General features: G+C 36.1%; 1 protein-coding gene across 1 annotated transcript; it reads right to left on the bottom strand.

Moving 5' to 3' along the window:
* Window positions 1-395: 395 nt before the first annotated feature.
* LOC115996162 lies at window positions 396-1,076 on the bottom strand. Its single transcript, XM_031235300.1, has one exon. The coding sequence runs from the start codon at window positions 1,074-1,076 to the stop codon at window positions 396-398; it is 681 nt and encodes a 226-aa protein (XP_031091160.1).
* Between the last annotated feature and the right edge of the window lie 11,997 nt (window positions 1,077-13,073).

Raw genomic sequence — 13,073 nt, 5'->3', positions numbered from 1 at the left:
CGGGTAAACAGGCCCAACCCGACGTGTTGGGCCCGTTTTGATAGCTCAGTTATTAGGGTAACTAGCAATTGACACGTGCATTGCACGGACTGATATTAAATAAAGTAAAATACAGTACGGTGAAATAAAAGAATAGAATAAGTAAAGATAAAATGAATTATTATTGTTTTAAAAACAATAAGAGAATATAATATCGTTAATTACAAAAATTACAAATTATTAAAAATTTCTTTGTAAACTACATTAATAGTAGAATTATAAATTTGTTTTGATTCATCACAAACTAAAATTTTAAGTCTGTCTGGTTGACTTATTCTTGAAGCCGTCACATATAACTAACCATGGACAAAAACTGGTTTCTTTATAATCAATCCCACGTTGAAAAGTGTTTGTCCTTAACTCTTGTTGATAGTCATTGCGTATGACAACATTAGGGGAAATTGTTTTATGTTGAACTTGAAAGGTAATCTTGGATCTGATGGGGTTATAGTCATTCTAGCAATTAAAACCTTAGTTCCAGCATTCGGACTTGCCAATATGCTTCCTTCAACCACATGGTTAGCTAATTTAGTTACCACCAACCTAATTCCATTGCATAATCCAAGAGTATGATCAATGTTTCTCATTAACATTACTGGTGAACCTACCTTTAATGTCACAGAATGATTTGAAAGGCCGGAAACTCTTATGGTATTAAGGAATTTAGGTGTATGCACATCAGCTAGCACAGAACTAGAACCATCTGCTTTACAGGTTGTGTCTGAACTAAGATATGTCTTTCCTTCCCCTTGAGTTAAGTTTGACATATATTGGTTCACTTCATTAACCACCTCTAATGTTAGTGCTAGAATTGCACTACTCTTAAAACAACTTCCACCCATGTTGGCATCAGTAAAGTTGGGGAACATACTCCGAACAATAGTGGAAATAGGATCATCATCCGATTGCAACAACAATTTTGATGGGATATCAAACTCAGCGTAACCATCATTATCTACTCCAATAGTACCATCACCTATTGAAGTTAGCCAATTAGCAAACTCTTCCAATTGCTCTTGATGCACACCAGGTTCCATTGTATTTAATCTCAAATTCTTAGTTAGGCGCATTACTCTACAGTGACTCCAAATATATGAAGAATTGATAGCTGCAGATACAATGTCATGTCTTGAACCTTTTGGCACAACTGGTAAAATTTGCCTAAGTCCCCACCTAAAACAATAGTTTTCCCCCAAAAGTCTTACTATCACTGTCCTCATTGACAAACCTTAATAGATCTCTCATTGTTTTATCTAAAGCCTCAAAACAATGTTTGTGCACCATGGGTGCTTCGTCCCAAATGATTAATTTTGCTTACACAATTAGTTCTGCCAATTGGCTACCTTGACTAATATATCATGTAGAATCTTCATTAACAGATATGGGGATTGAAAATCTTGAGTGTGCAGTTCTTCCACCAGGAAGTAGTAGAGATGTTATTCCACTTGATGCAACATTGATGACAATATAACCTTTTGCTCTAATAAAAGCTGATAGTGCCCTCCAAAGAAATGTTTTTCTTGTCCCACCATAACCTTAAACAAAAAACAAACCCCCGTTTGTTTGAATAAATATCTGAGATCACTGCATCATTTATTCCTCTTTGTTCTTCAGTTAGTTGTTCTTTTAGTCGGTCACTCTCTTCGCACAAAGCAACCCAATCATATGCTAACTATTCCCACAACAATCGATTTTTCACAGCAACAACACTTGCTGCATTAATGACAGGCATGTTTGGAAAGTCCCTCAAACTTTTGTTAAAAGGTTTGACAACTCTAATAGAGCAAACTCCTTTTTTTCTTCGTCATTTAAAAACAATTCTGAAACCACAAATAAACAAACCTTTCATTAGTTAGAAAAAAAACATTTTTTCCATAAATATGAAATAAATATCTATTTCAATTTCAAATATTTATACATGATTGATTCAATAATCTCCTACAATTGTGTTGAGCAACTCCATTGTATGTCCTTATTTCATTATAACTTGTAGTACCTTTGACTATGTTCAATAAACACCTTAGGTAATACAACTCCCCACTACCAGGTGGTATATAAAAGATCCTTTCAACTGAAAAATCTCTTTGTCTTGGTTGCCATTAACGAATATTTTTCTTCCACATAAATCTATTTGGCATCTCAATATTGGTTAAAAGCTTTGCTTCTAGGAATTTTTTGTTTGTTTCAAACCATTCAGTGAACATACTTTGGCCCAAAGTTGGATTAGTCAATACTGATTCCACGTCTTCGTCATCTTGAAAACAGAATAGTATTGCTATCTGGTAAGTGGAAACTAAGTCTCTCAACTGTCGGGGATCTATAATGTATTTCAAAACTCAACAAACGCCAAGTAGCTTATGAGGCAAAAACGTACCTGCAGTCATAGTACATGTTGATCTCATCAACAACTTCCACTCTGTTAGACAGTATATATGGTAGGAGTATATTCATCATTATATTAGGAGATTACTGTGCATATTCTTAGTGATATATTTTCGATCCTTACCTTAGTTAGAGTGTATTATTTTGACTGAATAGATGAATTATGAAGTTCTCCATTTAACATGGTATCAAGAGCTCTAGGTTTGAAGAAAAAAACGAATTAGAAACTGCTCGGGTCGGAGGTTTCATCGGTTGTTTGTCATCACCTCCTGCACTATTGGAGTCGTCGGCCGCCGATTGGCCGGACTGCCAACTTTGGAGTTCATTTGCGCGGAGCGTAACCTTCACACGCCGCTGCCACCCCTCGTTGGAATCCCACGCGCCAGCGCGTGATGGCTTCTCCGCCGTCGGAATTGATTCCGACCTTCTTTTCCAGCTTCACCGGCCCATCCACAACACGTTTATGGACTTGGTTTTGACATTGGAGGTCCCCGGTAATATCTCTCTATATTCACTTTGGGTTGACAATGTGGTTGTTTACTGCCTACAGTCTGTTTGATCTGTGTGGTTACTAGTTAGGTTGTCTGTTTTTTTGCTTAGCATAATGACTAAGAATAAGTATATAGTTGTGTCTGAACCATTAAAATATATCTACTTAGTATTGACAAAGATGTTCATATGACTGACAACCCCATGAAAAGGAAAAGCGAATTTGGTTGCGTAATGATGCTAAGTTATTTCTTCAAATACGAAACTCAATTGATTCTAAGATTTTTGGTTTTGTCAGTCACTGTGAAACTATCAAAGAGCTATTAGATTATCTCAATTTTTTGTATTCGAGTAAAGGCAACATTATTCGAATTTATGATGTTTATAAGGCGTTTTATCGAGCCGAAATGCTTGACAAACCTCTGCAGTTGATTGTAGCATATTTCGTGACAAACAAATACCCGGACTATCGGGTTATCGATCCACAAGGAAGCGGGGCGTATCAAGCACTAGTTACTAATCAATTCTATTGAACCTAATCCTAACGTAAAGAGTGTTTGATTGATTTCAAATCTAAGAGTAATCAAAGAGAATAAAGAAAGCAAGTTGATGAAAAGAAGAGAGTAAGAGTGGATTTCCGGGTTCAAGTGTTTAATCACCTAGTGCCAATCTAAAGGAGATATTTAATTTGGTTCAAACAAGTGTGGATGATTGCATTCAAAATAGGGAAGGAATTACCCCCATAATTCAAACCCACAATAAGGAACCAATCAAGAACAAACAATCTAAATGAAATCCCTTAACAAATATGACATCTCTCAAGGTGCAAAAGTCAAGTGCAAATGTGAGTGCTCTAATTTATGCCCTAACTTCCATTAAGGCACAACAATAGCAAGATACAAGTAATTTATGCCTTTAATCACAATCATCCACAATAGAAATCACAACTGCAACACAAGTATAAAACCCAAATATAAACATATCATTGAAACATGAAGAACTAGGCACAATATGTTCATAAACACCTTTCACCCAAAATCCCTAAGTAATTTAGCCACTCATGGCTAGTATTGAATTCAAAGCACAAATGTTAAAGAATTTACAAAAACTAAGAAAGTAAAGGAAAAGGGGAAGAGATTCTCCCGAATGTAGTCTTCCTTGCCTTTCCTTCTTCCTCCAAAGCTCTTATAACTCCTTGAAGTGACTATATACTCCCAAAAGTGGTGGATCCCTCATTGACTTCTTGAAGAGACAAGACACTCTTTCACTCACTCCTTTTTGTCTCCAAACAATGCAACTTAGGTCCTAGGGTTTTGGGAAGATGAACCTTTTATATTGGTAACAAAATAGGAGCAAAATAGAGAATTTTGCAGAGTTGAAATCTGTACTGCGCAGGATTCTTGACGCGTCGAGCCCTGATCTTGGCTCAAAACGTTGCACACTGGAAATTCTGGACGCGTCGAATTTGATCCTGGACGCGACGAGGCCTCAATGTAAGCATTCTTCATCCATTTTAACTCCAAACATGTCTTCAAATGTCCCCTTGCTTTTGGATTTGATCTAAAATGATTCCAAAACACTAACAAACACCATAAAAGCACTCAATTCAAGAATGAAACCATATTTACATGAGAAAGCAAGGAAATATGCATTGAAGATGGCAAATTAACGCACTTAAGCTCAAAAGTTGATCCAAATCAATTAGAAAAATATGCACAATTGAGATTATATCAGCAAACTAATTTTATGGAATTCAAAAAAACTTATGTGGCCCTTAGCGAATTAACGCCATTCACATCGGATATACAAGAACAACAAAAACAAAGAAAACAGATGGCTATCATGAGCTTTTTGGCTGGTCTCCATCATCGATTAAAACTAGCAAAGTCTTAGGTATTGTCCAGTGAGGAGTTTAATTCTCTTTCTGATGTGTTCTCTAGAGTACTACGCATAGAGACCTTTCAACCTCCCAGTCAAGTAGCGTCATTGTCAACCAGAAATCTAAGGGGGAATCTGTGAAGCCGTCTTATCACAGTAGGGACCCTCATGGACAGCAGTCCAATATAATTATTTGCCATTATTGCCAAAGACCGGGGCACATAAAGAAGGATTACCGAAAGCTTCACAATAGAAATCAGGGAAATCGGTTTGCCAATGTGGTGTCTTCAGATGCTAATGGTGAGAAAACAATTGTAATCTCTGCAGATGATTATGCTAAGTTTCAAAGGTATCAAGAATCTTCATCATCTGCCCCAATTGTAGTTGCTACCACTTTAGGTAATCTCAACACTTGCCTCGTCTCTTCAGCTTCTAAATGGGTTATTGATTCGGGGGCCACAGATCATATGACAGGTAACTCTAACCTCATATCTACCTTTCAATCATCTCCATCCACTTCCCATGTCACTCTAGCTGATGAATCCACCTCTAGGGTGTTTGGGATTGGTACTGTTAATCCAACTCCTGCCCTCCCATTATCTTTTGTCTTAAGCCTTCCCAACTTGTCTTTTAATTTGATCTCTGTTAGTCAAATCACTAATGCTCTGAATTGTTCTGTAAACTTTTTTCCTACTCATTGCATGTTCTAGGATCTTACGACGAAGCAGATCATTGGTAAAGGGCATGAGTCTGGTGGCCTCTATATTCTTGATTCCTATATTCCAATAACTGCTGCCTGCTTCGGGAAGGGTACTCCCTTTGAAGTCCATTGTCGTTTAGGACACCCATCTTTACCTTTGTTGAAAACGATGTGTCCGCAATTTAGTAAGATGTCTTCTTTAAATTGTGAGTCTTGCCAGTTTGATAAACATCATCGAGTTAGTTTAAGTCCTAGAGTCAATAAACGAGCTAATGCTCCATTTGAGTTGGTTCATTCTGATGTTTGGGCTCCATGTCGTGTTATGACTAAATATGGGTTTCAATATTTTATTACTTTTGTTGACGACTACTCTCACATGACTTGGTTATATTTTATGAAAAATCGGTCTGAATTATTTTATCATTTCTGTGCTTTTTGTTTTGAGATACAAACGCAATTTAACATTACTATTCGTGTATTACGAAGTGATAATGCTAAAGAGTATTTTTTTGAACCCTTTTCTTCTTATATGCTTGAACATGGTATTTTGCATCAATCATCCTGTGTTGACACCCCATCTCAAAATGGAGTTGCTGAGAGAAAAAACAGGCACTTATTAGAAACTGCTCGAGCTCTCTTGTTCTAAATGCAGGTTCCCAAACTCTACTGCATGTTTTTTGATTAATTGTATGCCATCTTCGGTCTTACGTGGTACAACACCTTATCAGTGTCTTTTCCCTCACAAATTTGTGTTTCCTATCCCACCAAAAACATTTGGATGTACTTGTTTTGTGAGAGATGTTAGGCTTCATATCACGAAGTTAGATCCCAAATCTCTTAAGTGCATTTTTTGGGCTACTCTCTTGTCTAGAAGGGATATAGGTGTTCTTGTCCGTCCACATGAAGATATCTAGTGTCTATTTATGTAACCTTCCATGAAGATGTTCCCTTCTCACCTCCTTCTAAATCTGTCAGCCATGGAGATGATGTTTTCATCTATATGGTTACCACTGCTTCCGCTTCTATCCCAGCTTTGCGACCACCAATCACTCAGGTATATTCTCGTAAACAACAGTCTATTCCAGAAATAGTTCACCCCTACCCAAACACTTCTTTAGCTCCTGATAGTATGCTCGGTTCATGTCCTGAGCTGGCCTCTTCGTCGTCTAATCAAGATAACTTGCTAATAGCCATCCGCAAAGGTAAAAGATCATGCACTTACCATGTTTCATCTTTTGTATCTTATACTCACTTAATACCCCTATTTCTTGCTCTTTTATTGCTTCTATTGACTCTATACAAACTCCTAAAACTGTTAAACAAGCCTTGTCCCATTCTGGTTGGCATAACGCTATGATTGAGGAAATGAATGCCTTAGATTTCAATGGTACATGGGACCTAGTGGATTTACCTATTGGTAAGAAGGCCATTGGATGCAAATGGGTGTTTGCGGCGAAGGCTAATCCTGATGGTTCGGTGGCTCGATTGAAGGCTCGTCTTGTTGCAAAAGGGTATGCTCAAACATATGGTATTGATTACTCTGACACATTCTCCCTTGTTGCAAAATTGACCTCTGTTAGATTGCTCATCTCTATGGCTGCCACGTATGATTGACCCTTGCACCAACTCGACATTAAGAATGCCTTTCTACATGGTGATCTTCACGAAGAAGTCTACATGGAGCAACCACCTGGCTTTTTTGCTCAAGGAAGTATGGTAAAGCTTGTCGTCTTCGCAAATCTCTATATGGTCTAAGGCAAAGCCCTCGTTCATGGTTTGGGAAATTCAGTCAAGCAATTGAAAGATTTGGCATGTTGAAATGGAAGTTTGATCACTATGTTTTTTATAAGCATTCTAAAACAGGTATTATCTTATTAGTGGTCTATGTGGATGACATTGTCATCACAGGAAGTGACACCACTGGTATTATATCTCTCAAGACCTTTCTTCATAGCCAATTTCAGACTAAAGATCTTGGCACATTAAAATATTTTCTAGGTGTTGAGGTACTACGGAGTAAGAAAGGTATATTTCTCTCCAAAAGAAAATATGTACTTGATCCATTGATAGAAACAGGGAAACTATGAGCTAAACTGTGCACTATTCCGATGATCCCTAATTCACAATTGACCTAGAGGGAGAGCCATTTGATGATCCAGAAAGATATAGACGACTGGTTGGTAAGCTAAACTACTTGACTGTAACCCGTCCTGATATCGCTTACTAAGTCAGTATTGTAAGTCAATTTATGGTATCTCCAACTGTTGACCATTGGAGAGCTGTTGAACAAATCTTGAACTACTTGAAGGGGGTTCCAAGGCGTGGAATTGTATATCAAAATCATGGGCATATGAAGATTGAGTGCTTTGCAGATGCAAACTATGTAGGGTCAAAGGAGAATCGAATTTTGTGTCTTCTTTGGTGGGAACTTAATCTCGTAGAAAAGCAAGAAGCAGAATGTTGTCTCACGGTCGAGTGCAGAGTCAGAGTATAGAGCAATGTCACAAGCAACCTGTGAAATCTTGTGGATATATCACATTCTAAATGAAATAGGATTCAAGGCTCCTATTCCTGCGAAGCTATGGTGTGACAATCATGCGGCTCTCCATATTGCAGCCAATCCTATCTTCCATGAACGAACCAAACCCATCGAATTTGATTGTCATTTCATTCGTGAAAAGATACAACGATGCTTAATCTCTACAGGGTTTGTGAAGACAAGAGAACAATTAGGAGATCTTTTTACAAAAGCCATAGATGGATCTCGAGTGGATTACTTATGTAACAAGTTGGGCATGATCAATTTCTATGCTCCAAATTGAGGGGGAGTGTTAAGACAGTATATATGGTAGGAGTATATTCATTATATTAGGAGATTACTGTGCATATTCTTAGTGATATATTTCCGATCCTTACCTTAGTTAGAGTGTTTACTCTTGTATAAATAGGTGTACTCTTTTGACTGAATAGATGAATTATGGAGTTCTCCATTTAACACACTCCATCGGCATTTGTCGCACTCTGATAAAATTCGCCAGTTACCCGATCATTACATTTGTTCACATACTTGAATAAGTATTTTATAGATCTTGTTGGTTGCACCACTCCACGTTCATATATGCTTTGTATCTCAACAGCAAATATCTATTATGTGGGACCACATACCGATTATCCAATTGAATGACATTTCTTGTGACTATTTTGCCATCATCACGTCATCTATATAAGGGGCATCCATCTTGATCAAAACTTGAGGAATCAACAAACTTCTTTGGAAAGTGTTTAGAGCATTTCCCATTAACCATGCAAGGTGAAGTTTTCCTATGAATACTGCAAGGACCATGTATCATAAACTCCTCAACTGCTTGGTGGTATTCAGGATCAGTTTCTTTGTCAGGTATTTCAACTGAGATTAAGGAGTCCATTGCCTCAGGAGATGAAAGCATAGCGGTTGACCCAAGAAAAATGACTATATGAGCATGCGGTAATCCCCGTTTTTGAAATTCAATTGTGTATAACACTGTATTAGTACCAAGAATTGTATTAGGAAAAAAATTGTAATAAATATGAAATGAACTAAAAAATAATAATATTTTAGTTACTAACATGCTTTAACTGGTCCAAATAATTTTCTACACTTGAACTCTTTAATTAATACATCTAGTTTCATCTTGAAAACCCTGGCAACAATATCTTGTCTATCTTCAGCTCTCAAGCCTCTAATTCCCATGTAACGTTGAATTTCCTGCCACTTGGGGTTACATGTAAATGTAATGAATAAGTTTGGATAACCTATCCAACAACATATAGCCATAGCATCTTGGTAGTTCTGAATCATATATCTTGCACCGCCCATAAAACTGGATGGCAAGATTATCCTTTTTCCTTGTGTTGCAGGATCTATATCTCCTCTAAACAATGCATCGAACAAACCTTTGTATACTTCACAACGCAACGCCTTTTGATTGTTACGTATGAATAAAAGACGACCGGATTCCACCATTGTGTATCCATCAACTAAAAACTGTTGAAACAACCTTCTAGCATGCAATAAGGTAGACATTGTAGTTCTCCTTTCATGTATTTGAAATGCAAAATACTCGCTAGTAGTTATACGTTGTCTGCTACCACCTGCTTGATTAATCACCGTATTGAATTAGATATCATCCTGATAACCATCTTCTCCATAGGGAAACAAAATAGGATACTGCAATGGTAAGTATGCCGGGTTGAGTTCATTAATTCTCTTCAATTTCCCTGATTTACACTCAACCAAAATATCTCGGACCCCCATGTCACGATCAAGGTCACCTACTATAAGGGTCGCAACCTTCGATACTGTTGGCAAATTATATGTCTTGGCACAAATTGTTCTTTTTCCTATTAGTCTCATTTTGATTTCTGTTGTAGTATCATTTTGAAGCTCATTCCTAGCCATTCTGAAAGACTTTATCAAGACATTGTGCTCATCTAACGCTTCCTTAATATCGTTTACCACTTGTAATTGTACTTCCATTGCCAAATTTCCATTCACACTATTTTGAAAAAAAAATTATTATCAATATGTGATTTAAAATTGGGAAAATAATGAAACAAAATTTGACAAATATACTTTATCGAATTTACACGATTCTTAATTTCATTGTTTTTGTCATATATGAGATTATATTCATATATACAGCATATAGAACAGGAGAAATACTAGTAATAATACACTAAACAGATGAACGGACAATTTTATCCCTTCATTTGACCTCAACTTAACCAAAATTTGACGAAAGGACCAACATTGGAAATAATTTGAAAGTGAAGAGACCTAAATTGTCCAAATTAAAAGTCATGAACTAATTTTAGAAAATCAACATAGTCGAAGGACTGTTGCTGGAACTAACTCTTTTATTTATCTACTAAGCTGGAAACTGTTACATAAGTATAAGCTTATTAGTACATACATTTTACCATTATGAAATAAGGTTATGATGCACTGTCTATGTCTTTGAACTATCTATATGTATATATACTTCTTATTTGCTTGATGATATAGCTCAGTGCTACTGTAAATGACCAGTGTTCTCAATAATGAATTGTTTGCTTCACTTGCTTCACTTCCTTCTGTTAAGTGTTCTTTCCAGCACTAACACATTGAGTCCTACACTGCTGCATCTTTTCCCCTTTCACATCATGCGCATATAAACTACCTGCAAAACTCATGATTTTACAATAACAAATAACTGACTAGTAAAGATAATTGTGTGAACAATATATGGGAATTTATGATAAAAATACCTTAGAAATAAAGTCTGTCAATTGTCAGCATAGTCATAGAATTAAAACACAAAGACATAAATCCTTGTCCAAACATAGTTCCAAAAAACATTATCTGAGTAAGACCAATAGTAACCAAACATTGTCTGAAGAGGACCAATAGTAACCATTGTCACATTTCATAATCACAATCACAAAACAAACATCCATTTATTCGGTATCCTTATCATCAACTTCCTTCTCCTCGTTGACCACCACATGTTTTTTCTTCCTTGAAGTTTGAGTGCTGGAAAATTCATCAAGTAAACTTCTCTTAACAGCCTCGTTCTCAGTTACAGGAACTGTAGCTTCTTTCACAGCATTCCCATTTGGACTCTCTACCTCTTTCTCTGAAAAAAATCCTAAATATATAAGACTACATTAGTTAGATAGAAGAACCTCAAAATGAATACTTTTAGACATAGTAAGTAGAATATAGGTTAATGACCTCATCTGAATCTAAGACATTGTCGGTAAGTTGTAACTTAGAGAATAAACAATCATCGTTACCATCAAGGAGACCAAGACAGTAAGTATTGAACAACTTAGGGAAATTTTTCACTTGCATTACATGAATAACATTATTTAGGTTGTCCAATTGCTCTTTTCTTACAACAATCTTAAAGAAAAACCCTCTGCCCAACAAACTCTTAAGCTCTATAGGGATCTGGGTCATTACCTAAGATTTGAAAAGAAATCACAGTATTCTAGGTTAAAAAACAGTTGTAGAAAAGATAGTACTCAATGATTTATTCAAATTAAACTAATCTTTGGCTGCATTGCTATCACTTCATCAGCTTTTAGACTCAACAAATCCAGTGATTCACGATCCCATAGTAGAAAAGGTGTTGTACCCTTAACATCAACAACTCTAACTTTGATTTTATACCTGTACATGCCCTCATGCCACCTACTACCACACTTACTGCACTCAAACATTCCTTTCTTTACTTCCAATTTCTTATAACATCCTTGTGCTTTGTAGGACTCATAAAACCAATCATTAACATCATACTCTATACCGATGATCTATGCAGGTACCCAGAATTCCCCAGTCTGTGAAAAAAAAAGTTAAGAAGTTGGATAATAAGATAGAGTTAAATTTATGTCAAGTAAGAACTTTTATGTACCTCTCTTTTCTCGAAAATGTCAGATAGGGTAATAATGCGCATTTTTGAACTACTTAAGTCCCCCTCACTTGAATTACCATAACTAAATGTTGAATTGGATGTAATGCTCTTTAAAGGTGTTTGCTACAGACATAGGCTAAAAGGAAAAATAAATTTCAGTAATGTCTGTACTATAATCCAACAATAATTAAACTTATTGAGTATGGAATCAAACCGTTCTCTAAACCCCCAAAACTCAGTACTGTCTCCGTTAAACAGTAGTTGGGTAGCATCATAAGAACTTGTTATTTTCACTTCAGCAGCTACATCATAATGTATCATGATATGTTAACTTTCAGTGCATGAAATTCGAATACAAAATAAAGATACAATGGTGCTATACAGTATTAGGCAATAAAATTTTCAACTAATGTGATGTAGTTCACTAACTACTGTACAGTATCAGGTAAGGATATCTTAATCTATCTTATATTACAACAAATGTAATAGTAGCAGTGTCATCATAAATAAAACTCAATCTGATTTTGCATTGCAGTTATAGAAATAGGGTGAGTAACAGTATCAGTGTCATGTACATAATGACCACAACTTAAAAGCAAACAGGTTCAACAACATTAACAGCAACAGATAGATCCAAAAAGTTTAAGGTATGAATTTGTTATTCTATCTTATGTATATGTATTTATAGCAAAGGATTAGTTCACTTACAGTTATCTGTAATCTTCACCCTTTCCATTTGAATTAGCACTATCACTGGCTCTACAAAATCCTTTCTGAAAAAAGGCATTACTTTGTCAACATGCTGATCCCAATGACCCAAACATTGCATTTAAGTTGATTGCCCCTACCAAAAAAAAAAAGTAGAAGCTTAGAAAGAAAATTTCAGGATATTTATGTATATAAGCTACTATTTTTAGAGCTTACTTTAAATCCTCAATGAGGAAATCTATGAGCCTAGAAGGTCTCTCAGATATCAACTTATCCAAAGGGGAGTATATTTCCACTACCCAACCAATCACATCTACAAAAAATCACAAAAGAGTTAGCAGGCCATTGGTAGTCATTAGTAGTCTAAAACTGTGTAAGAAAAGAAAGAAACAAATTGAACATACCAACCAACACAATAGGATCCACTGTCTTCAAAGTAGTAA

The sequence above is a fragment of the Ipomoea triloba genome, chromosome 11, assembly GCF_003576645.1.
Source record: "Ipomoea triloba cultivar NCNSP0323 chromosome 11, ASM357664v1".
NCBI lineage: Eukaryota > Viridiplantae > Streptophyta > Magnoliopsida > Solanales > Convolvulaceae > Ipomoea > Ipomoea triloba.
Note: the sequence above shows the minus strand (reverse complement) of the source record. Positions and strands in the feature narration are given on the sequence as shown.